This window comes from Phycodurus eques, chromosome 11 (assembly GCF_024500275.1).
Source record: "Phycodurus eques isolate BA_2022a chromosome 11, UOR_Pequ_1.1, whole genome shotgun sequence".
NCBI classification, from domain to species: Eukaryota; Metazoa; Chordata; class Actinopteri; order Syngnathiformes; family Syngnathidae; genus Phycodurus; species Phycodurus eques.
In genome coordinates this window covers 4,821,320-4,848,309 of record NC_084535.1, presented here as the reverse complement: position 1 = coordinate 4,848,309, position 26,990 = coordinate 4,821,320, and the positions used below count along the sequence as shown (strand labels likewise).

The 26,990-nt window shown below is 43.7% G+C and overlaps 1 protein-coding gene across 2 annotated transcripts in view; it reads left to right on the top strand.

The window, feature by feature from the left end:
* pax2a (paired box 2a) overlaps window positions 1–26,054 on the top strand; it is a 38,016-nt gene extending 11,962 nt beyond the window's left edge. Inside the window, exons 7-11 of one of the 2 annotated variants that reach the window (XM_061689656.1) lie at window positions 8,235–8,410; window positions 10,903–11,023; window positions 21,093–21,194; window positions 22,937–23,023; window positions 23,194–26,054. In XM_061689656.1, coding sequence (XP_061545640.1) covers window positions 8,235–8,410; window positions 10,903–11,023; window positions 21,093–21,194; window positions 22,937–23,023; window positions 23,194–23,315 — 608 coding nt within the window. In that variant the 3' untranslated portion in view covers window positions 23,316–26,054. Of the gene's footprint in view, window positions 1–8,234; window positions 8,411–10,902; window positions 11,024–21,092; window positions 21,195–22,936; window positions 23,024–23,174 lie in introns of both variants that reach the window. The other variant, XM_061689655.1, reaches the window with a different exon arrangement.
* Window positions 26,055–26,990: the final 936 nt, after the last annotated feature.

The window sequence follows — 26,990 nt, the reverse complement described above, 5'->3', positions numbered from 1 at the left end:
AATTTGGTAGCCCGGCGCAGCGAGGGCGTGTCCTCGGAGATGCACCTAGCGGAGTGGCAAGTTAGTTTACGCCTGCTCAGACCATGTCTACGTTCTGGCGCAAGGTAGACCGTCGACCTAAAATGTCAGTTTGAGGCCTTTTGGACTGTATAGCTCACACACAAAAATCTCTATATAGTGATTAGGTAGTACTAAACACTTTATTCATTCCCTAGTCCCTAATCACAATATAGGGATTTTTATATGGTGGACTCTATAGTTCACTTATCAGCGAAATGGTGCGCCGTTAATTATGCCATTGCTGCCGCATTATAACAATGTAACGTCAGCTGGTGGACCTTCCCTAAGAAATATTGAACAAATAAATAAATTATAGCATGACATTGTTTCAAGCCGAATATATTTTTCAAAAATGAATAGAAAACAAAGCGATGTGGTGCTCTACTTGTATTAGAAGTACCCCAGAAACAGAAAATCACTTTTTGGTATCGGCCCCATGCATCACGGGATGTACAGTGGTACCTTGAGTTTTACAAAGGAAGAAGGTGACCACTGCTGTGTGACTTTGTCTTGTAGTGGTACAGTTCCGGGTGCTCATTTCAAGAAAGTAAAGTTGCTAGCTAATTAAAATGGGAGACAGCTCCATGTAGATTTACCTTCGCCTCCAGTACTTGGGCCAGGGCGGGTTGATGTGACCTCAGCTTTGGCTCAGCACATCCTGAATGGAGTCCAGCGGAGCTCCCGGGAGGACAGGCAAGTCGGCATCTACAGTGATAAATCAGAGAAAGAACAAAGGTCATAACTTGTGATTGTAGCACGGGTGCAGAGGAAGCTGATGAGAAAATGAAAATACGGCCTGGCGGGGTTGTTAAGTCGTGACATAAAAGAACGAGACGCATGCAGGAGCCAAGCCGAACTGATTACAGGGTCTGTGTTTTGATTTGTTCGCATGCGATATTCGGCCGTGTCGGATGATTGTACGGCGCGTGTAGCTTTTAACACACGCGACCCGCTGGCCGAGTTTAAATCAGTTAGCGTATGGCTTTTAACCCGAGCCTCCGCTTGGTTGGCTAGCCAAGCCCGTCCGTGACAATGAGTCAATAGCGGGAGCGCTTTGGAAAATAAATGCACCCACGGCAACGGAGAAATAAATAGCATCATGAGCGCCATGATGGGAGGGTGGGTGGGGGAGGTGACAGGAAGAGAGGCGAAAAGCCCAGGTATGAGAGGGTCCGCAGAGCGTAACATCTAGACAAGAAGCCACCACGACATTGGAGGAGGACACAAAAGGGTCTCCCCTCCTCCCTTGTCTTATCAGTGTCGTCTCATTTCCGGGTCTTGCGTGTGCGTGTTAACCATTTGCATTCGGCGACACGGCTCGTCCTGACACAGTTGTAAACAATGCCATCCGTTAACGATGCAAACACACACTAAATATATACGTCTTCATATACGGCGAGGCAATTCGCTGGTTGGAGAAGGAATCATGTCAGGGAAAAGTCAATTATGGGCAGCGACGCTGAGAATTAATGGAGCGACGCATTACTCAGCTTGAGGAGGGAGAAAAAGGCAAGGGGAATAATTATGTTTCCACAAAAAACTCTAAAATGCTAAACGGCGGGCTGGTTCGGGAGAGCCGAGCAAATGAGAAGTCGTATAAAAGCAGGACAGCCGTGCACTATACAAATGTCTGCATGGAACATTCTAATTTCCCAGTCAAAGTCCCTATAAGGTGAAAATAAATGTCTTCTGAATTTGACACAACCATAGAGAAGAGTTGTGAACAGCCCTGCCAAATATTGCATTTTTGTTTTTTTTATTCACCAGGTAGCATCTTTCTTATGCCTACACATCCCTACAACCCAACATGTATTTATTTCTTAAACCTTTTTATTTGTTTTAAATTCAAGTAAGGCTCATAACAGGCGAAAGAAAATAAGGTGTAGCGATCATGTACCGTCGCCCTCGCTAACTTTTGACATGATATTGGGATGAAGTTGAATTATTCGTTGCAGAGTGCTTCACTCGTTTGGGGCAGAGAATAGAAAAGATCGACCAAAAGTAGTGCGAACTGTGGGAACGAAGAGGATGATAAAACTGCTGGAACGGAGAGTGCGGGTGGTGGTATGGATGGTGAGCAGAAAGCAAATACAGGAGATGAGTTTGAGCTGCGAAAACGGGAACCGTTAAAGGCTCTGGTGGCTTTCCACGCCGTGACGAGAGCTACCAAGAGTTCTATCGGGCGGCGGACGGGCTGTCGTGGCATCACATCCTCGCTCCGGAATTTTAATAACGACATAGAGCTGTTTTGTAAATAGTGGCGACCAGGGAAGGTGCGTTTTTGAGGTTTAGGCATAGCTCGCTAGCTAACTGCACCATTTTAGTCAATGCCCCAAATAAACCAGGAAAACTCAAATGGTGAAAAACTGTTTAAGGCAATATGACCAGAATTGGGTACTACATAGTTGTTGGTCTTTGTACATATTTCATATTTTCAGCCATTATCTTCAAACATATCTAAAGTCTTTAAAAACAAATCCTTGAATTCACTTTCCAGGGTTGTTTCCAATACAAATTCAGTCTTGGGAATCAAAGCAGTCATCCAATTAACGGCCTTCTATGTTTCTTCTCGTGACGTGTGTATTACTTCTATTTAGATTAACATCCAGAGTTGAAATTAAACAGAAAAAAAGTCTGCGTGCGTGCGTGCGTGTGTGCTCGAGTGCCTGACGTGAGTGTAAGCATCAAGCAGCATCTTGACACCTGCTGACAGTCTGTAAACTGGCTGATGGTGCTAAATCGAATTAATAAAGCTCTTAAACACGATGTAACATAACAGGATCTTAACAGCCAAGGCAATGTTGCTGGCTCTCTCTCTCGCTCTCACTCTCTCACTCTCTCTCTCTTTCTCTCTCTCTCTGCACCGCCTTGCCCTCCCCCCACCATACCCACCGCTCTCATTTCCGCATCAGAGGTTTCATAAATATCGCTAGCTTACAGGGAAGCAGTGTTCACCCTCTGGGTATACCACTTTGTTTGCGCTCCCCTCCTATTCCTTCTCTCAATGCATTTAAAAAAAAAAAAAAAAAAAAGAAGAAAGAAGAAAAAAACAACAACAAATGATCCACAATTTGTGATGATGCCAGCTATCAGCAGCAGAGGCCAGATGAGGCAAGGGCCTGTGATGTTGGGAAGCCGACGATTTACACTGAGGCGGTGTGTAGGAATTCATTTGCCTTTCAGACAATCTCGCCTCGGTTATCTTATCAGTGAAATGTCGAGATGAAAGAAGGACATAAGAGCGCCGCCGTGCCACTGCAGGACATTTACATCCCCCTCGGCGACAAAGCAAAACAGAGCGGCGTTTGATAGTATTGTCGTCCGCTCGGAGGGGCCACCTCGAGTTAGACGTGGATCGATGCGGGTGCAAATTTAAAAGTTGTTTTTGCCGGTTTTTGCAGGTTTGTAGCCTCTGCAAGACGAGTTAGCGTTTGTCGGTGGGAGTTTGAAACACTGAAAGCTTCCATCTGCTCTGCAGAGGTGATCAAAGAGGGTTATTAACGCGCGTTGCTTTAGGGACGCCGTGTGAAAGTGGCTGTTTTGACAAGTCCTGTTTTTATCTCGGCTTATCTCCTCGCACGCCGGTGTTAAGACGAAGGAACACAGTCAGCTGGTGCGGTGGGAGTGATAGCAGGGATACCTGCTGAGACACCCGGAGGGATTGCAAAAACCACAGAGAAAATGAAACACGCACAGACAGTTGGGCTTCACACTCCACTTGATACGCTGACAGTCAAAAGGATGAATCTGATTTATTGCAGCTATCTTATGTGATATATGCCAAACATCAGCCCCTAATGGGCAATTCTGAAAATGCATGATTTACTACTAATTACACTGAAAGGCAGAATCTGTCACTTTGTATTTTTCTCTTTTGTTTTGGTGTGTGTGTGTGTGGGGGGGGGGGTCATACTACAAACTTGCAAAGTATTCACATGCGTAATTGGTGAAACTGATGAAAGATGGATCCAATTTTCCTTAAAAATGGAAACATGAAAACAAAGTATACAAATAATAGGAATACTGGTATAGCATCATTGTTATCCAAAGAAATTGGACCAACAATATGTTTGCTTTGGTCATCAAAGTGTCTGCTAGGTAAAGCGAGCATGCGCAAGGTAACGCTCGCGATTGATTCTGTTTGGCTCTATTTTTTTTCCAGACTAGCTGATATGAGGTCATTTACTACTCAACCACAGAAGGCAATTTCAGTTGTATGAATGAAAGATGATGAAATAATATTTGGCTATCAGATTGAAAAAGTACAGACTTAGCTCAGCACTAAATTCTAAACAAATCATAGATTCGCATCCTGAATCTGTCTCAATTGTGCTATTTTTAAAGATTAGAAAGGGAATTTAGAGCTGTGTTTCAAACTGCATTATACATTTAAAGATAATTGCTACACATTACTGTACCAAATTGTGGAGATACAGCGTTAAGAGTTTTCCGCCATTTCTGTGTTCCTGATTTTTTTGGCCGTAGCTATTACAGGCGCCCAGTGGCAGTCCCCCCCCCCGTACTCACTATATAATAACTTCGCATTAGTGGTTATCCAGCGCAATTACTTAGTTATTTTTACTAGCCACATTTCTGCCAGTAGCGCGCGTGCAGTTAGCTGGCTAGCTATGCCTCCACCCTGAAAATGCATCTTCCCTGGATGGAAGAATTAACGGAACAGCTCAGTGTCATTTTTTCCAAATCCCAAGCGAGGAAGAGACGCTGCGGATGAGCCCGTCTGCCGGCTGAGAGGAGCCCCAGAAGCCCGCTTGCTCGTGAGCTAGCTGGCGGCTAGCGCCTCTTGTCACCGCAGACGGTGTTGGATGCAGTCCAGTCACCAGAGGTTTAAAGAGGATGTACTCTATTGTCACGGCTCAAACGTGTAGGGCTGTGTAGGCATGAGAAAAATGTGAGGTAAAGTAGCATTCTTTTTTTTCAGCAGAACGTATAACCTACATCCAACATAACTTGTTGGGTGTAGGTAAGAAAACAACTTTCTCCCGTGTGTAGTACAAAACACAAGTCAAAATTTTGCCCGTAAAACACAGCCATCATGCCCTCTATTCCGTCTACACATACACACACTCGCACCCAATTCCCCTCCTCTATTCCATTCTCCCCGTGGATCTATTTCTTGCTGCGAGTCAGGTTCATCCTCTGGCCTCAGCCTTTGAAAAAAGGTCAAGCAGCCGAGCAGAATGGCAATAACGCCCCTGAAATGGTACCATCAGTGGAACATGATTGATCAATTGAATTCCATAGCACAGAAAAATGTGGGATTAAGTAGAGTATTATACGCACAATGAGTTGAGGCATGGTGTTCATTCCAAGTTCATTTCGCCTCCCTCCTCCGCTGGCAGATCAGGCAATCAATAGTGGACTTGCATATCATATATCACCGGCGGCTCGCCCAGGAGAGAACATAATCTGCTGCAAATTTAGAATGACAGATTTGTACGGGAGCTAAAGCCCTCATCCGCTGTTGCCGGAGGAAGGGAAGGAGGGAGGCTGGAAGCAGGGCAGTGGAGTGGAGGTCCCTGGACAGGAATGCTGGCTGGAGGTTTTACATGCAGGTTTTTGTTTTTGTGGGCTCCAGAGATGCCGAGTGTGCTACGGCGACGGGGTCGGAGGTCGGGAGACGGAGCATGGGCTCATTTGTTTATATCCAGGGTGACTGTATGAGGAAATGCATACGCTTGCCCTGGGCGCCCCATTCTCTTTCGCACCCCACTCCATTCTGCTTCCCGGGGGACAGGCAATATGCGGCGGGAGCCGGGAAGGGGAAGACGTTCGGGGGGAAATTGTAGCGTTAAATAATGGCCCTCCATTTCCCGCTGGCAGAATGAGAGGCTGCGGACGTCATCGCAATGCACCAGCGACATAATTCAGGATTAGCTCTCACACCCACACATGAAGGCCTCTCATACACAACACCCAAATGCTCTCACACCTACCAATGAAACACTCTAACGGATACTACTGAAACACTCTCATTCACTACTAAAACTAGCACACATTTTACTGAAACAGTTTCACACATACTACCAAAACGCTCTCATGTGCAAGACTGAATTTGTTTCGCTCACATTCACACTACTGAAATACTTTCATACGCAACTCTGAAATGTTCTCATACACAACACTGAAACACTGACACACACACTGCTGAAATGCTCTCATACGTGACTGATTTTGTTCACATACACACAACTTAAATGCTCTCATACAAACTACTGAATATTTTTCTCACTCATATACACTACTGCAATGCTTATACACACAACACACTACTGAAACACTCCTTAAATACTCATACACACTACTGAAATGCTCTCACACCCACACACAACGTAAATGTTCTCTTACACACATTACTAATAATACTTTCAGGCAACTACTAAAACGATTTCACTATGACAACTGAAATGCTCCCACACACACCACTGAAATGTTTTTTTCTACATCACGTGCAACTGAAACACTTACACACACACACACACACACTACTGAAATGCTCTCTCTGAAACACTCAGACACACACACTATTGACTGTTTTCTCTCTCATACACACAGCTGCAACGCCTATTTCACTATACTATATGAACATATTTTAGTACGATGTGGGAAAGGATTTCAAATGTGTGAGAGGATTTCACGTTTCACGATGTGTGTGTGAGAGGTAATCCTGACTTATGACCCTGAAAGACCCTCATACTATCCGCCACACACTCCCCACCGTAGCGCGCGCTCTCCTTTACAAGTATATATTTGCACTGAAGGTAATCCATCAATTACCATGGACCTATCACATGATGACCGTGCTGATGGCGGCCGCCGAGGAGAGGTGGAGGACGCGGGAGCCGCCTGAGTGTGCGAGGCAGAGTAGAGGTAGATAAAAAAAGGCAGACATGCAGGTTGTTGCCCTTCACAATTTACTGCTGCTGCTCCCCGTGCCATCGCTCGCACTCCAGTTTTGCTCCAAAACACGTTTGCCCGGTGCTTATCTCACAAAGCCTCCTGGGATATGGTAGGCTGAAAGCTTCTGTAAAGAAGAAAAAAAATGTATTTCCTAGTGGCTGGGGGTTCAGTGGCTTGTCACTGAGGTGGTACCTTCAAAGGCTCCGCTTTTGTACCCTTGGGCTTTGGGAACATACACTATGAAGGCCAAAGTATCAGCAGCGTGGCTTGTCCCGGTCCTCCTTGAATCTTAATTCTCTTGACCTTTTGGACAACATGCATCCAACCTTGGTGGGCGAGAACTTGGCCTTAACATAAGTCTCTGGGATTGCAAGCAGGCCCTCCAATCCTACATCACTCATGTGCACCGATAAACGGATGAAAATTCCAACAGAGATTCTCCAAAATGTGCGAGAAAGTTGCACAGTAGAGTGGAAGCTCCTCAGCAGAAGGAGTTTCAGTTTCTCTAGATGTAGATGTAACGGCCAGGTGTGCAAGTGCTTTCGATAGATTACGATAAACCATGTTCACCAGAATGTGGATGTAAATCGGTTGTTTACTAACCTACCCTAATACTGTCAATCAAATGACGGCATGAACTGAGCGTGTCTTTTATTCAGCAACTGTTTTACACCATGTTTCATCAAAACACACCCAAAAAAAACGTGTTATTTTATAGTGGCACCCTCAAACACAAACCTTTTGCGCCTTGAAAAATAATCTTCAAAAGCAGGGAGGGGGGTACTGATTAAGATTGGGCCTGAACTTTTGTCTACATATCGTTTGCCTAGTAGCATACTTGCCTCAGTCATTTTTAACGTCCCTTCACAGTATCAATAAAAATACCAATGCACTTCCTCAAATATGTCTGTGTCGATTCTCAGTCATCCAGGTCAAGGTAATCCACAAAACTTGCATTGAAGAACCCGGACTTCTCTCGTTTGTTAAATTTGTTTCGTCTTGTTTTCCGAAAACCTAAAAAAAAATACTTTGGCAATTAGGCTATTAGGCTAACGATACCATACTGAGTTAAAAAGTAAAAATTATCCTAATGTGAATATACATGGCTTTGGTCAATATTTTTGGTCATGGAAAAGATTTATTTATTTATTTATTTTTTCTTAAAAGTCACAAACTGGAGTCCTATTCTTATATTCGATCAGCGCGTAGTCAAAGTTATATTGCTGTAAAACATTGTCCTTCACTTGCATTTTTAGGCGGTTCTGACGGCTCAGGCCCGGGCAGCGATTCTCAGGGCAGCGTGGAGAGTTTAAGGAAGCACCTGCGAGCGGACGCGTTCACCCAGCAGCAGTTGGAGGCTCTGGACCGCGTGTTCGAACGCCCGTCCTACCCGGATGTCTTCCCTACTTCCGAACACATCAAACCCGAGCAGGTGGGTTGTTCGCATATTTCCTGGCGTGCTTCGGCGGCTTTTTAGCAAGAGCTGAATAAGATCTTCGCAGCTGCATGGAAAACCTACAGCCTATTATAGTGGCTAATCTTTATTTACATGAATCCCAGAGTTAAACAACAAGAGACTATTAATTTTGCCGTACGAACTCTATGTGGGTGCCCAGGCAGCCTGAGCGCTGTCCTAATTGAGTTCATTTTCATCTCTGTGCGATCGCTGAGAATTACAGCGGCGATAAATCAGAGGGACAGCCCTGCGGCCCCGCTATACAGTCCCTAATGCAGCTAATTACCAAAGTGATTTCTACGGCAAGATCAATACCAAAACGAATTGGAAATGACTTGCAATCACAAAGAGCAGAGGAGAACGTATTAAAAAGGCAGGAGGAAGGTGGAAGCGGGATGGAGGGGGGGCTAAAAATGGCATCAGAAATGGGTCCAGAAAAATCAGTTTTAATTTAAGGCAATATTAATCAGGTTGCTTTGCACTCTTTGTGTGCGCCTCCTCTTTTCTCCCCTGTTGGCAACACCCCCTCCTTTTCTTAAACTGCTGAAAAGGTGGCACACACTCGCTATTAGGGGGCTTGTCTGGTGTCTGCGTCAGAGCATTAAAAAGCCATTTTGAAGAGGCCGGGCTCAATAGGCCTCATCCCTCCCACACTTCTGGCAGCCATGTGGTCAGGTCATTCAGGCTCCACCGTGCTCGCCACTCGCCCTCCGCCCGGCCCGGCCCGGCCCGGCCCGGCCCTGGCCCTGGCCCTGCCCACAGCTCATCTGCATGACAAAATGGCTCTTGTGCTGCGGAGGCCCGGCGGAATAGAGAGGAACATTCAGCCTAGTGCCAGGGAACAGTTGTAAGCAGACAATTAGAGTTTATCTGGGATAGAGGCGGACAAGGCCGGGGTCACCGGCTCGCCCCTGAGGGACCCTGTCCCATTGAGACAAACAGATGCCCTCTGATACAAGCACTGTGCACGCACACTTATCCCCTTGAAGAAGAGGCCGGCCAGGAAGTGTCATCACATCAAATCAAAGAAGATCAATGCGATTCTTTTCAAGGCAAAGAGCATAGCCATGTGCTGCCATCAAATGTTAATTCAAGATTAAAAGATGTTTTATCAACCCACTTTTAGGTGTCTTAGAGATTAAGCACAACGGTAGATTTTTTATTTTTTTTCCGGGGGGGGGGGGGGGGCGGCTATGCTCCTTTAAAAAACACAACCACATGTCTCTCCTGCAACAAAGCCCTGAATGTCTCCTCCCTTGACTGGTCACAGGGATGACTGCAGTGGAGCACAAAGCGCCAGCTGACACCCCGTCCTTTCACTCTTCTCCCAATCCCTCTCTCATCCCGCTCTGCCTCTACTGCCTGCTTTCCTTCTCCTTCAGACAAGGCCTAATGCATGCGTACATCATTGGGGCTCGGTAAAAGCACAGCGAGCGCGGGCAGGAGTATTGTCACAGGAACTATCCTGAAGGAATCACAATAAGAGATCTGAGGACACCGAATTCCGCATTAGGGCTCGGCAAAATAGACTCAAATTCATATCGTGCTGTAAATTGAATCCCTTCACTGAAATGGCAAGGCTCGGCTGGTAGAGTGGTCCTCTCCAAACCCAAAGGTTGTGGGTTCGACCCTCAGCTCTTGTGAGCATGTTGAAGTCCTTGAGCAAGATACCGAACCGCCAGTTGCTCCTGGTGCTGCGTTATTCCTCTTAATCCTTCAGTGATAACGATACTTGTCAGAAGTGGCGCTCATTTGTCATCGTGACTTTTGGAAGGACAGTGTTTAGCTACGCTAGCTAGCTAGCTGCAGCTGTTTTGGGCCAAGTTAGCGTAGGCCTAGCATTCTCACGGTTGTTCCCGAGCAGCAGGGAAAGCGGGGAGGGTTGGTGACTGTTGGACGTAGACGCAAGTACAGCTGGCAGCTCCTCCAGCTACATGGGCGGACTTGCGTGAAGCCATTTTCAAACGGAGGCAAATATGATGATGTCATCAACAAGTATTATCGCGATTGGTCGGTAGAGTCCAAATCTGTATTGTAAACCAAAATGACTGTATATAGTACCACACATTCCTATTGAAAAAAAATGGATAAATGGATAGATAAAATGGCAAATATGAAATGACCCCTTTGCTAATTGCAGCTTCGCAAGTAACAAAGGACAAATGATTTTTATTGAAGAAAATATACTTAAAAGTATAGTTTGGATAAGGAGTAAGATAAATACGTAAAAGACATAACCTTTCCAAAGGATTTTAATGATTATATTTCAGGCTTAAGTCTCATTTTAGGAAGCGTGGACAAGCAACAAATGCACATTTTTCCAGCGCTCGCTGAAGTTGAAATTCATCTTTGAATTTGTATTTATTAAAAATGGGATGCAACTGGCGCTGATTCTGTGGAATGGTCCATACAGTGTAAATTGTGCAATGACCCCTTTTGTTAATTGTATTTGTTGTTTACTTCCACAGGCGAACGAGTACTCCCTCCCGTCCCTGAACGCTGGCCTGGAAGACGTGAAGCCGAGCCTCTCCGGCAGCGGCAGCTCCGACCTCGCCTCCAGCGTCTCTCAGAGCTACTCGGTTGTGACAGGTACCGTCCGACCGGCGCTCCATCCGCTGTGCGCAGTAAATCAAAACGTTACCCCGATACATCCGTTTACAGCCCCCCCACCCTTTTTTAAATCCCCCTTTGATCGTCAACCCATACAATTTTCCAGAAGCGTGTTTTGTTGTTTTCCCACTGATGTTCCAACTCATTCCATTTTCCATTAAAGGAGCCTTTAGTGTGCACTATCAAGGTACTAACAGCTGATGACTAAAAATAGTGTTTATGACTACCAACAACACAGCATGATAACAGTGATAATTAGCCATATTCTTGAACATTAGAGATTCAAGTTTAAAGCTTAGGAGATAAACGCAACCCTTTCCACGATTGACTATTCCCAGCCTTTCACTCCTACGTGTATCAACCTCCCTACTGACTACCTCTTCCTGATGGCATCCGCATTTTCCAGTGATGGTAAATTGTTACGACCCGAGTTATCTTTTTTTCCGGAATAGACTCAACGTTGATATTATCTGAGCCGCTAAAATCCTACACAGGGCCTTTTAACATGCTGCCGGTGTTAGAGCCAGATCGGCCCGCTAACAGATTGAGGGAGAACACTTCACATAAGAGACAGCTGCTGTTCTCACCGCGACGCCCCGCTTGTCATCAAAGGCTATGATAGCCTGCTGATTGACAGCGGCTGCAGTATAACACAGTGCCTGGCTGCCTGCTCTCATTGTGAAGAGAAGAGAGTAAGACCCTAATAAAGATTAAACGCAGAGAAAGAAAAGCGAGAAGCAGAATTGCTTCGAAAGATCTATGGCAGGGGTTTCCGGACTTTTTCCTCCAGGGTGGCACAAAGGGGGGGGGGGGGGGGGGGGGGGGGGGGACGAAGGACGCAAGGGTCACTTTGAAGTTCTTCTACGTTAATTTATTAAACACGCTAAATCCAATCCATCAACCAATTAAATATTGTTTCGATATTACAGCTACAGTGGTGCTTTGAGATACAAGTTTAATTTATTCCGTGACCATACTTTTTATCATCATTCCCTATCTTTTCCAGCAACTGTAAAAAAAAAAAACAATTAAAAAAAAACAAATTGTAATGTGTTTGTGTGTGAAAGTGGCACTCCATATAATATTGTCCTATATAAAATGATTAATCAATTGCAGCTTTTTCTGGTGTGTGACTAGGCCACCAGGCGGCAGTATAATACAGTCATGTAGACAAAAGAAGAAGAGTTTTAGTCAACTATTGCAACTCAGTAATATTAGTCGATTTCCGCAGAGGATAAAGAATCTGTCTGTGAATATTGTAATAGTTTCTGTCTTCACGTCGATGGCGTTTCCCATTATTTGTTAGCATTAAGCTAGCAGGCTTAAGGCAAAGTTATGTGCTTGTTTTAAAAACCCAAAATGTATTCTCTTAGTTTGATGTTGAGTTAGACAGTAAATTTCAACTGGGCGTGACATTAAAAAACTTAAAGCATCTTTTTTGAAGATTTGTTCACTATGCCAAACGGCCACTTGTCGTGACGCGAGTTGAGTTGAATTCAATGCCCTCATACAGCGCTCGTATCCGACATTTTTGCTTGCAAGTCAAAGCAAAAAAATGGTCCGAACGTCAGCTCGGATCTCGAAAAAGTATAGGCCGCAAATGGTTCCCGGGGCATAGCTTGGACACCCTGCAAGTCAGCAGGTAATGGCAGGTGCGGCGTAATAAAAAGCTTGTGATCGCCGTATCGCATAACAATATTTTAGATTGCGCTGTGGCTTCTTGGAGGTTTTGATGGCTGCCAGTTAATTGAAATATTGTTTCATCGTGGCTCCTTTCCATGAGAGGGTTAGGTTGACTGGGAATAATATGCTTTTCTTCTTCTTCTTTTTTTAAATTAAAAGTCCCATAATTGTGCAGCGGACGTGTGCGTAAGAGAAGTAAAGACATGAAAAAGCGTGATTGGAAACTGCATCGGGCCTTCTCAAACGATGCCTGCAGCCCCCCATTCCGCAGCCCAGAAAAGAAAGACTCCCTTTTTCCTCCTGAGTATGTGGGAGGTGGATTTGCAGAGAAAAGTTGGGCCTCAGGAGAAGAAAGGTGCGCTTCCCCCCCCCCCTTCTTCTTTTCTGACGGTCTCGCTCTGGGGAGCACACACATAGCAGGTGGCCCCCAAGCCACCTGGGGGGCCCGGGGGCCGTCGAATGTAAAGGCGTAATGATAAAACTTAGTTTCAAGTCAACAAACCTTGATGCGGTCATTTCAAACATTAGACAGAGATGTTCATTTCTGATTGCTTTTATGACTTCATTTTTTTTAATGCAAGGATTGATAGGCTGTACGTAGTTAGCGCATGATATTAGCAAATAGGGATGTATGCCAAGGCTGGAGGAGAAAAAATACTAAATTACCTCGCTCACTTAGGCTGGTATCCAATTATCAATAAATTATTCTCCCGTACCGGAGCGGCAGCGATGAGATTATATTCATTCTTGAAATGTTTTCTGCTCCTAATTAAAATCCACACTGTTATTGATCTTGTTGATTTTTATGTCCTGAAATTTGCATAATCTATTAAAGATGAATGATTAATGAATAGCTGAGGTTTGTCTTCCAAGGTTGCAGTCGCGATAGTGTCCTCTGTTTACCTGAAAACTGTAAATGGAAGCGATGGTCTGTAAGGAAAGTGGCATTTTCCCTTCACGTTGTATATATGCGGAGCAATCTAGTCAAATAATTCCTTAGAATGTACAAAAAAGCAAAATATGGCATTTTCATGGTACAAAATTGTATTTGCAGTGTATTGTCTGTGGGGTGTGTCCACCATTATTGGTTGGTTGTGTGCGTTGGACGCTCGCCAAAACATTATACCCGATAATGCGCGGTGTGCTAACGAGAACTTCATTCATCATAGAAGTTGTAAGTAACAACATAGCATTTGTTTTTACTTGTCCATGGTGCAGAAAAGGTTGGGGGATCACTGATCTAAACCTTGACTTTCAGTTCAATGTCTTACTATAGTTTCATGGGAAGGAAGCACATTGACAGGTGACTGGAGAAGTCAAAACTTTACACCAATGTTGAGGTAGATGTGAAAATAAATCTTAGTTCCAGATGGTTTTGGGTGAAAGTCCATCTCTTTTTCTGCCATCACTTTTTATTCTCTGCCGGTTGGAAAGCACCTGCCTAACCTGCAGAGAAAGCAAGTAGCAAACAGCTTGTCTCAGCTCGCCCACGACTCTGATGAATGTTTATATCGCCCCCCACAACGGCACATTAACCTTTGAAAACACTTCACATGATGAATTACGTCAAACCTGTAAATGAAGAATTTAAATTTTGTTTTCTTGGTCTACTATGCTAATGAGTATAGAGCGTTCCCCTGCTATATGATGGTTTTTTGTTGTTGTTTTTTTAGCAATTGTTTTAATGGGATTTTACAGTATATTTACTTACTGTAATGCTCTCGCATGTAGGCAAAGGAGAGCCACAGTCACAAATGAAGTATTCAACCATTTATTGAACAGTAAAACACAAACGCACTCACAGCACATTCACACTAGCAGGTCCCGCCTTTTAAAGTTACATGCATGTACACGGACACTAAAGTGCAACCCCAATTCCAATGAAGTTGGGACATTGTGTTAAACGTAATTAAAAACACAAGACAATGATTTGCAACTCATGTTCAACCTATATTTAATTGAATACACTACAAAGACAAGATATTTAATGTTCAAACTGATAAACTTGATTGTTTTTAGCAAATAAACATTAACGTGGAATTTTATGGCTGCAACACGTTCCAAAAAAGCTGGGACAGGTGGCAAAAAAGACTGAGAAAGTTGAGGCATGCTCATCAAACACCTGTTTGGGACATCCCACAGGTGAACAGGCTAATTGGGAACAGGTGGGTGCCGTGATTGGGTATAAAAGGAGCTTCCCTGAATTGCTCAGTCATTCGCAAGCAAAGATGGGGCGAGGTTCACCTCTTTGTGAACAAGTGTGTGAGAAAATAGTCGAACAGTTTAAGGACAATGTTCCTCAACGTACAATTGCAAGGAATTTAGGGATTTCATCCTCTACGGTCCATAATATCATCGAAAGGTTCAGAGAATCTGGAGAAACCAACATCGAATGCCCGTGACCTTCGATCCCTCAGGCGGCACTCCATCAAAAACCGACATCAATGTGTAAAGGATATCACCACGTGGGCTCAGTAACACTTCAGAAAACCAATGTCAGTAAATACAGTTCGGCGCTACATCCGTAAGTGCAACTTGAAAGTCTACTAAGCAAAGCAAAAGCCATTTATCAACAACACCCAGAAACGCCACCGGCTTCTCTGGGCCCGAGCTCATCTGAAATGGACTGACGCAAAGTGGAAAAGTGTTCTGTGGTCCGACCAGTCAACATTTCAAATTAATTTTGGAAATTGTGGCCGTCGTGTCCTCGGCCCAAAGAGGAAAAGAACCATCCGGACTGTTATGGACGCAAAGTTCAAAAGCCAGCATCTGTGATGGTATGGGGCTGTGTTAGTGCCAATGGCATGGGTAACTTACACATCTGTTCTGTGAAGGCACCATTAATGCTGAAAGGTACATACAGGTTTTGGAGAAAAACATATGCTGCCATCCAAGCAACATCTTTTTCATGGACACCTCTGCTTATTTCAGCAAGACAATGCCAAACCACATTCTGCACGTGCTAAAACAGCGTGGCTTCGTAGTAAAAGAGTGCGGGTACTAGACTGGCCTGCCTGCAGTCCAAACCTGTCTCCCATTGAAAACGTGCGCCGCATTATGAAGCGTAATATACGACAACGGAGACCCCGGACTGTTGAACATCTGAAGTTGTACATCAAGCAAGAATGGGAAAGAATTCCACCTCCCAAGCTTCAACAATTAGCGTCCTCAGTTCCCAAACGTTTATTGAATGTTGTTAAAAGAAAAGGTGATGTAACGCAGTGGTAAACATGACCCTCTGCCAGCTTTTTGAAACGTGTTACAGCCATAAAATTATAAGTTAATGATTATTTGCTAAAAACAAGAAAGTTTATCAGTTTGAACATTAAATATCTTGTCTTTGTAGTGTATTCAATTAAATATAGGTTGAACATGATTTGCAAATCATTGTACTCCGTTTTTATTTGTTTAACACAACGTCCCAACTTCATTGGAATTGGGGTTGCCCGTATCAGTATTTTTCTTGACATTTTAAAATTGCAACTTGTTTTTTATTGTGTGCAAATATGTTTATATTTAGGTTTATAGGGTCTCGCTATATCGCAGATTTTCACCTATTGCGGGTGGGTCTGTAACATATCCTGATAAGCGAAAGCTCGCTTAATATAACATATGTAGACTTTCAGCTGCACGTACAGTAACAAACTAACATCAGACACGGTCTTTGAAGACGGTGGAGAAAAGCCAAAAAGTGGTTTGTTCTCCAAAGTTCCTTGGAGTGTGTTTAAAGATGAAATGCTCACTTGAGAGAAGGCTACTGCAGCTACGTGTGGACACATCACTCAGACGGCTGCTGTAGGTTCTTAACAGTCCATTTCTACGGTTGATGAGGTCTGTGGACGCAGCATCGGTTGCGTGGCCTAGACAGATGTTAGAGAACTCTATAGCATCACCGGTCTCTCCGAGATGCGTTTGTTGAGGAGAAGGGTCCCAAAGGACCCCAAGTTTATCTTCCATCTCCATCATGAGGGCCTGTGATTTGACAGGCTCCCTTTACCCGGGGCTCAGCCTCGTCTCTAGGACAATAAGCAACACCGTATCTGATTAGTTTCAGAGTTCACTGATCTTGAACGAAGCGTTGGTATCGGTAAATTGTTTGACAACGGTTGCTCGGGTGTTGAGAAAACAGAAGGCCACGGTTGTACGCGGGGATGTTTGAGATAACCCAAGCTTGGCAACCTTCAAAGTTTGGATTCAACTGTATGCCTGTTCTGTAATTAAACTGCAACTTAAGTTTTTCAGGGCGGCGATGGATATTAAGAGTGGGCTGATGATAATGTAGCTCAAGGTGAACGTAACAATGCTTTCAGACTAGCGAGCGCTAATGGCTAACACAAGCTGTTAAGTGCACAATCTTTGAAATGTGCCAAATTTGAAAGCGTTAAAGAGACATACATAATTAGCGGAAGACAGGAAAGCACGTTATTGCAATAATCCTTTAAGCGGACTGCGCTTTCTCATACAGTATATGTGACAGACTAGGATGGGCCAATTAAATCGGCTTCTGCCACATATTCGTGTCAACCGCGCAGTTATGATTTGATCGCGAGGACAAAACAAAACAAAACAAAAGGATGCCATTTCTTTTGTATGTACAGAATTCACAGCACTGTTACAGCTGCACAAAAGGGAAGTGGAAAGAAGGATAAATGAGATTTGGAAAGCCCACTGTGGGATTCTATGGGAAAGCAGTCAGTTACATTGCCTGATTCTCTGGCATTAGGTTGATAGTGCTGACAGGGCTGTATCTCCCCCTCCATAGAGCAGCCCTTATCTTAATGAGGAATCGCAACACACAGTCTTGTTGTAAAACAACAATGATGTGGGGAAGCAGCTAATGAGCCTATCATGGTGTCGGGAAAGAGCCATCCCTCCCCGCAGGCCCCAGCGAACAGAGGAGGCTCTGCGGCAGACGTGGAAAGAGTCGGACACAGAGCGTACATTGATTGCATAGGTTGGAGAGGCGAAGTCGGTGGAAATGAAAGACGCCGAGCCTCATCAGCCAAATGAGATCAAAGTGCACCGTTTGGATGCTGTCGGCAAGCCAATTGTTGCGTTATTTTTTGGGGAGAAAGCAGCCGTGAGACGATGCTGGTTGTTCAACCCCATAAAAAATACAAAATAAAAACTTTGGGAAATGCTTTATGCGTTTTGGCTTGCTTGATCAGGCGAGATGTGTTGTTGCAATGTTTCGCCTGGTATAGGGTTTCCGCTTGTCATTGGCAGCTGCAGTACGTAAATAAAGAAAATGGCAAGGTGTGCTTGTTCGTACAGGCTTGTTTTGACCCAGAAAGGTTAGCATATTTCGTATCTATATTGACATGACATACTTTGAATAAAATAAAGTCAACTTTGTTCTGAAGAGTTTGGTTGTTGAGGAATTCGGGCAGCACGCTGGATTCGTTGTTAAAACGTCTGGGTTGAAATCTCGGCTTCTTCCTTTTTGTGGGTCGTTTGCACGTTCTCCCTATGCTTTCTTGGGTTTTCTGCGAGTAGTCCTCCCACATTCCCAAAAACATGCGTGCTAGATTCACTGAAGACTCTAAATTGTCCATCCATCCACCCACTCTCTGCAAAAACTCAAAATATTAACAAGAATATTTTTCTTATTTCTAGTCAAAGCTCCTCTGATTACACTTAAAATAACGAAGTATCTTGTTTTTTGACATTTTTCACTCCCTTCAGGTCATTTTTACCTGAAATGAGTGGTGGGGGGGTAATGTCAGTGGAGTAAGTTTTTTTTTTTGTAATTATTATTACAATGACAAAGTTCTATACTTATTTCCAGTGACATTTCGCTTGAAACCAGTGGAGATTGTCTTAAAACAAGTTACACTTTAGGTGATGACTCTTATTTTAAGTAGAATCAGATTAGTGTTGAGTGGAAATGACAACTATTCTTGGTAAGATTTTTCAATAAGTTTTTGCAGTGTAGCGCTTACGTATCGTCATTAGGGTCGCTTGGGTGTAAATGTGAGTGTGAATTCTTGTTTGTCTGCATGTGCCTTGCCTTCAATGATCCCCGTCAAGGAAATTCTCACCTCTCAACTCAACATAATTTTTAGAGAACTTTAGAAAAACAACAACGGCAGCTGTAACAAAGTGCTGTACATTCCATCACTTTTAAAACATAAAACACTTTAAAAAAAAAAAAAAAACATCAATAAATAGAAGAGAAGAGCTCCCTTCGCATTTGGCATACAGGAGGGCTGGACTTTTTATGTTGTGTGAATAATAACAACAACAGAATAAAACTATGCAGTCAGAAATTGTCATATACGACAACAAGGATAAAGTCGCAAGTGATTTTTATTTATTTTCTTGCCGCCGATAACAACTGGCATTGAAATTCTGCCTTTACAAAAAAATAAAGCCTCCCTTGTGATTGACACTGCAAAAAGATAATTACAAAAATTAAGAAATAATTACTGTGGTTGTAGTTTGTCGTGACGTACACCAGAAGTTGTTTGTAGTATTTGGGCAATTTTTTTGAAGACTGATATTTTTCTTCGATACAGCTCTTGCAAGGGCTGTCTCGCGAACCCATGCAGGTGTCCCTAATGAAGTGTCCCATGTGCCATTCATTGCATGTCCTCACATCACATCCGGAAAATGGTTTCCCCTTGTCTTTCCACCCAGCAGACTCTCACCCATCACATCCACCTTCCATGTGCTTAAAGCGGGAGCCCCATGAGGCATCCTTTGCCCCCTCCACCCCCTCCTCTGTCGGGGACTCGTCTCTAGCTGGCATCTTGTCCCACCAGTCGAGCCTCTCTGTAGATGCCTCCACTGCCCGTGGCTCTTGCTACAGTCACTTTTCCAGCCAGCAATTTATAGCAGGTACAGCTTTAAGGCCCCATATAACCCAATCCAATTTGCATTCAATTATAATAACTAACCCGTTTATTTTAGATTTATCTGAATCCGCCAAGAAGAAGCCTGCCCACACGCACGCACACACACACACACTAAAACTTTCCTGCTTTATTACTTTTGTTCATACAGCAGCAATCCTGCTTCCCGCTCATTAACACTAACTACCCTCTCCCCCAGTTTCACCCTGCTTTTCTACTGCTATGACCTCTTGCTTGTCTCTGGGCTTAACAATGGGCCTCCTGGACCTTCTTGCCTCGTGACAGGCCCAACGTCTGAGGGGGCGACAGGAGGCCAAATTGGGGAGAAGGGTTGGTGGGGGGCGGGGGACGACTGACGCAGAGGCAGAGGGCTGATGCTAGGCCCTGTTTTGGACCTGTAGCTCTGTGTCCTGTGTGCCCCCTTCATCAAGCCAGACCTGGTGCTGTCACATTTAATTAGAGGGCTGAATGCGGAGTAGAGATCAGAGAGTGCTCTCGGTGGCCTGCTGTCAGTTTTAAAGCCGCTTACAGTGTTGGCTTATTAATGGCCTTGATGAGAAAACGTCATCATTTTAAACACGCTCTCTCAAAAGTCACGTCCGTGATGCCCTGGGATACACCGATGGTGATTCGTCCAATGCATGCTCTCAATACACAGTGAGCCCCCCCCCCCCCCCCCCCCCCCCCGTTTATTGAGGGGGACAAATCCGAAATATACAATAAAGAGAACTTATCAAAATATTTGTAAAGCATGTGTGAGGGGCGAAACTATTTAAATGCAATTAAACTTGTTGAAGTACACTTACAATTATAAAAACACACTTTTGAAATGATTTCTTTGTTCTAACTCCCAGGTTCGAACAGTTCTCCAAATAAGAGGCACAGTGAGCTTGCTTCAAGATGTTTGTCACTCCCAGTTAAAGTTAGCTGTAAAACAGAAGCAGAAAACAAAAGAGAATTACCCATTGTATATTTAAACACCAACATGCACAACCAAACCATATAATTCAGTTTAGACAAAAGTCCAGTAGCGTAATGCTAACATATAATGTAAACACCAGAGCTGGGCAAATGGAAATTCAAACTCCCCTGTATACTGTAAAAACTCAAAATGATCTCTTAAAAATTATTCGCTATATAGCGGGTTGCGAACGATAAAACACGATACAGTGTATCACTGTATTCCTCCTCAGCGGGGATTTAAAACATCACGTCTTGAAATTGGCCGCAACATTTTGCACGGGGTCAAATTGAGGTTATGAAATTTTAAGCTTTGCTGCCACTGTATGTTTCGGATCACTTCAGTTGAGAAACCATTTGTTTCCAAAACATTGGTCCTTTGAGAATCTGTAAGTCGGTATCATATGCAGATTTCAAAAGACTTGACGATTGCTGCTGGCATATGGTGGCAGAATAAAATGTTATAAATTAGAAAAATGGTCAATGGTCATTTGTCAGTTCCTCGATTCATTTCATTTATCGAAACCGTGTCCTTCTGTGTGTCTTTACAGGTCGTGACATGGCGAGCACCACTTTACCAGGCTACCCGCCTCACGTCCCGCCTACGGGACAAGGCAGCTACCCCACCTCGACACTCGCTGGAATGGTTCCAGGTGGGTGAGAGACGCGTCATTACTTATACGGGATTTACAGGTAGTGACAAAAAAAATTTTTTAAATAATAAATAAATAAGACTCCTAACATGTTCACTAATGTGAAACCAGACGGCAAGCTTGTTATGGCCGTGTTAGATTGCGGTTTGCGTCTGCGGACGAGGACATTAGATGAACTCAATAGGCGATCACCACAATCAGTGGCCATGAGATAGGACAGTTCCTCTCAGTTACACTCCAGCTCCCAGCGCTCATTACCCCCGCCGTGTCCGCACGGCGCGCTCTCGCCAGCCCTGTCGATAAACAGCGCGTTCGCTCCTCTCTTCGCCTCCCCGGACACCCCGGGGCTGCAAAGCGTATCTCTTTCCCCTCTACTTAACCTGCAGTTCAGGTTCATAGCAAACAGTTAAGGGTCAAAACACAAAGGCGTGGAGGGCCTGTAAATATTTAAATCGCTATCTCTCTCAGGGATGAGCTCTGGTTACACGACAAGCAGGGGCGGATGCGGCACACAACGCTGGTGTGTAGATCGCGGCCTCGAACAACGCAAAAGGCTCCCTTGACTGCTCATACGCCTTCCACAGAATCAAAGTCTATGGATATGTGCGCAAGGAGGGCACAACGGTCAAAGACAATTTGGGTTGCGAAAGAACAACAGATCCACTCACAGCTATTGATTCCAGTCGTAAGAAGGACACATGAGTTTCCACCAAGCAGTGCAGTTCAGTTCACTTTAGTGCAGTTTCCACTGTAAAAGATAACAAACTATCAGACCCGCACTGGCAAAATTGTTATTATCTCTTGACTGGCGGTGCCAATTGCTGTGGTAGACAAGCCTGATCAGAGTTTCCGTCCCAAAGCGAAAGGAAGTGTATTGCTTGGTGGAAATGTGTCAAATTCAGTAGCCTGTGGTCATGTATAGAAACTTGTGGACCAAGGATGGAAATATTGAAAGACAGAATGAAAGCCTCAAAGTTTGGATTACTGTTTCGGAGAAAGACTATGTCTTCACTTTATAGCCAGGCCTTCGATTTAGAAGATATACTTCACCTAAACTAATGACAAGGAACACTAAGGATCGGGAATAGACAAAACGCTCTTTAACAAGTGCTCCTGATTGGCAATCAATAAAATACCTCACAGCATTTCACTCTGACGATCGGCGACCCAACTAAACTGACCGCTTTTGGGGTTCCGACCCCTATGTTTGGAAAACCCTGATTTTAGGAGTAATTGATGTACACTTGCATTTAAAAGTTTGGACGCAGTTTCTCATTCAATAACACTAGCAAGTGTGTCCGAACCTTTGACTGGTAGTGTTTTTCAGCAATTATTTACAAACGAGCCCATATACAGTGGTACTTTGATTTTCGAATGCCCAAACTTACCAAGTTACGGGAATTACAAGCTGTCAATTGATGGGTATTTTGTTGTTTGTTTTATGTTGCGAGCCAAAATTTCAGTTATGAGAGAGAGCGAGCTTCAGATATGCCACGCTCGAGTGCATGAAAAAAAAAAAAAAAATACATTGCACATGCACTTTCTGCTGTTTATTGAACGGGGAAAACAATCACACAAATACAAAATGAAAACACAAACAAGGAGCATGGAGCAGACGAATTAAAGGAATAACGGAACAAATGAAACTTTTGAGTCATATTTTTGTAATCATTTCTTAAATTGTGACATCATTTTGTTATCATTACATGAATGTTTCTTTCTACTGGTGTGTCGTCCTATAGGAGGGGACTTTTCTGGAAACCCTTATTCTCATCCACAGTACACTACTTATAATGAAGCATGGAGGTTCAGCAATCCAGCATTACTAAGTAAGTGACTTTTGTATAGTGTGTGTAGTATGTACCTAACTGTCAAATATATTTAGAGTAATAGATTACAATAGAGTACCTATGTATGCGCACAAGTCTCGTCTGGATATGATCGTGGTTTCCAACGGCTCGCTCTTCTGTTAACTTTCAGGTTCCCCTTATTATTATAGTGCCGCATCCCGTGGCTCCGCACCTCCCACCACTGCCGCTGCCTACGACCGCCACTAGTTACCATGGAGACCAGCTCAAACTGCAGGGCCACGGCTTCGGCCTCCGTATTGTCCCCGTCTGAGAAAACACTGAGGTCAAAGGGAATTGTGAGGAGGAGATCCTAAAGGAAAAGCCACCAGGTCACGCAGACTAGAGGAAGGATCGGCAAGGTGGATGCCAATGCGTCAGCGTTACACACTTCAGGCCATAAGAGTCACCACAACCATCACGGCCTCACTGCCCCGCAGCCCTGAACATTTCCAGAATGACTTTGAAGAGATTATATAAATATATATATTATGAAATATAAATTGAAGACGCGTGAAGATTCCATGTGGAAAAAAAAAACATCTTGTGGGATTTTATTTTGCCTCTTAGTTGCTGTTGTTGGTGTTGTTCTTTTACTCACGCATCCTCACGTTCCTCATCATGAGTTGCAGTATTTTGCAGCTTTTAAAGTCCCTGTAAAGTGAATTCCGACTTGTACTAAATACATTACACAGCAATTTTCACCATTTCAGTTTTCCTGATTTTTTTGTGTCCAGTGGCACCCCTTGGCGTCCCGCATGAGTCCACTCCTCACCCACTAGATAAGAACCTAAGCGCCTACGTTCACATCACTGGTTATCTTGCGCAGTCGTGAGTAACTTGGTTACTAATACTGGACCCATTTTTACCACTACAACTAGCTAGCCAGCTATGCCCACACCACGAAAATGCATCTTCTCAAGATCCCACAATTTACATAACAGTTTAGTGCGTCATTTGAATTCCCGAGCCAGGAGGTGACCCCGGGATGAGCCCACTGCCCGTCCGCCGGCCGAGAGGAAGGACCCCAGTTAGCCCGCGGGGTCGCTGGTGGCTAGCGCCTCTCATGGAAGACCCCGCGACGACCCAGTGGGATGTATTCCAGTCACCGCAGGCTTCAAGCGGATATATTTTTGCAGCTCAAACATATAGAGATGTGTAGGTAAAGTAGCATCCATTTTTCAGGTCATAGTCGCGGTATTTGATTGGAGACAACGGCTTGAATTTTCACGATTTCAAAGCCTCAATTCAAAATGTAGCAGGGTTGTTAAAAACACTCTTCTTTGGTGTGTGTCAAATTTAGAAGACAGTTCTTTTCACTTAACAAGGACTTTAATAAGAGACAAATGCTTTCATAGCTTGATGGTAAAGAGAATTGTGTTGAGAGGCCCCCGTTTGACGTTAATTATCATCCTGGCTCCGTGTCGTAGGGACGTCCCGACTGTGGTGCTTCTGCTCCGCCATCTAAAGCATTTGCTATTTGCCGAGCCCACAAAGAAATGGCAGTGTCATGTGGCAAACAATCAGATGTAAATTGTTTTTCAAAATAAACATGTCGACTTGTAATTTTAAATATGTTAAATTATTTTTTTCTGTCACAAATTTTTATGTAAACAAAAAAAAGAATGCACCGATTCTGAGCGTAGTTGTCACACATAATATTCCAGTTATGTCCATCAACATCCTTTGCTCCTTTTTTTGCACTATTACCTACTTGGTTTCTTTTCCAAATTCAGAAAACGATTTTTGGAATCTTTTGAATTTGTGGTGTGCATAGACATCGGTAGAAGTCAGTGGACTTTGTAAGCCATAGCTCCTTGGCTCCACTCAAAATTCCTATTCAGCTACTTGGTCATACCACTAGATGCCTACAGTTGAGCATACCAACTGTAAATTAGCTTCAACGTATGCCTTATAAACCGAATTGTTCAACTTCAGTGACATTCAAGACATACACACCGCCCTCCTTTGCCTCGCATTTAACTCTCGCTGTGGACCGAAAGAAAATACTGGTTCTTTTTGTTTCGACTATTTTGTGAATGTACTTTTAACTACATTTGCCAAAGACTTAGTTTGATATTTAATATTTTATTTACAGTGTACGTGTGCATAAATGAAGCAGTATTATCTTCGAAAACAAGAAAAACATAACGTCGCCAACAACGAACAAGGTGACATCCGGCGATAATTGTGTTCCGCTGCTTTGTAGAACAATTTGTGAATATTGTGAAGACAATTCTTCTTTGTAAATACTGTCGTAGTATCACACTACTGAAACGGCTCCCTTTGTAGATAAGCAGACCGATGCATTTACATGTGTGTCTTAATTGTCATGTTGTGCTGTAGAGGAAGGCGCAACTGCTGTGTAAACCCCAGGCTACATGCTGTTTGTAGCAGGCTAACATCGCAAAACTGTAGGCTGTCCTTGTCATTTTCTGTCCATGATAATGTTTTATGTCACTATGCAACAAGTTCAATGGCTTATCTGTATCATCTTTTGTTGGTGGGCCTCGAACTAACGCTTCTATGGGAAAAAGGAGCGCAGCGTCCAAGTCTGTTCCTTTTAGCGAGGGTTAGTCCGTGTCAATAAAAGAAAAAACAAAAACAAACAAAACAAAAAAAAAGATCAACACTACTGTTGTCCCGTCGGCCATTTATAGATGTTGTGATCATTGAGTTAATCCAATTTACGGTCAGCTCTCAATGTATAGACGCATCCATCTCATTCCTTCCTACTAGTAAACCCATATACTGTACATCCTCTGGTAACATGATGATGTCAGAGAAACAGACTGCTCTACATGCAGCTGGACGTGTGAAAAGGAGTGAGTGCACAGTGCACGCCACGATCATTTAGTCGGGAATCTTAGCTGTGCTAAGTGGAGCACCTGTGAGGGCATGGGTCTGTTGTAACGATGATACAGGTGATGTGTCATGGACATCAAAAAATGATTTCTGAGGAGAAAATCTATATGGAAAGCCCTGTGGCCTCAATCATTGCTCTGTTTCACTTCTGTTCCAATTCCTTTTGTGCACATGAGAAATAAATTCTTTTATATGTCACTCGCCGACTCCCGCTTCTCCTTGCGATGAACATCATAGGACCGAGGATTCAGACTCCAGGTGTATCGGCGTTCTTACGTACGCGAGGGCATGAGGCTTTCGCAATGGACGGCTGGAGGGGAGCAGAAAGTGACAATGGTTGACGGCAGATGTAGCAAAAGTACTCACACGCCTTTATAGCATTTTGACTGATCTTTCAAGACCTACAGAATATTGTGTTTTGTGACAATATAAGCACCAAACCTGCCAAAAGCAAGAGCAGACTCCCTAGACTCGCGTGCAGGGGGGGAAAAAGTGTGTTTGTAGCTTTTTTTCGTTCTTGAGTAAACAGCAGTAGAAAAGATGTTGATTTATTTCACCAAAAATATTTTGTGGTGGGAAAAAAAAAAAATAATAATCAAAGCAGAACAGAACTTTGGCGCTAATATATTTTCTTTTGTGACATCTTGAACTATGAAACAACGAAAACAAGACTGAGTAAGGGTTTTTGATGGCAAAATAATCGTTTATTTGCCGATATACACCTAACAAATGCACCATGAGCCACGCTGACTCACCGGATTGCTCGAGTTGAACGTCAGTGTCATTTTTACATGGAATTTCCCTTTCACGCCATGAACTGCATCAACGTTTTTCACGATCGCGACACACACATTCTACGATTTATCGCGACACATAATATGTTTATGCCATACATATAAATACTTTCTTCTAGTATGAGGTGCCTCAACTTAAACTGCCTAAACTCACTCTCGAATGTTTATTTTCTACTCAAAATTTGTGCTTATCTCAAATCCCAATCGATATAACTCCGCCGAAAAAGTTTAGACGCTAAAGCAGTAAAAGTCTAGTGCAGCAGATTAATTAATAAAGAAAAGTACAGATA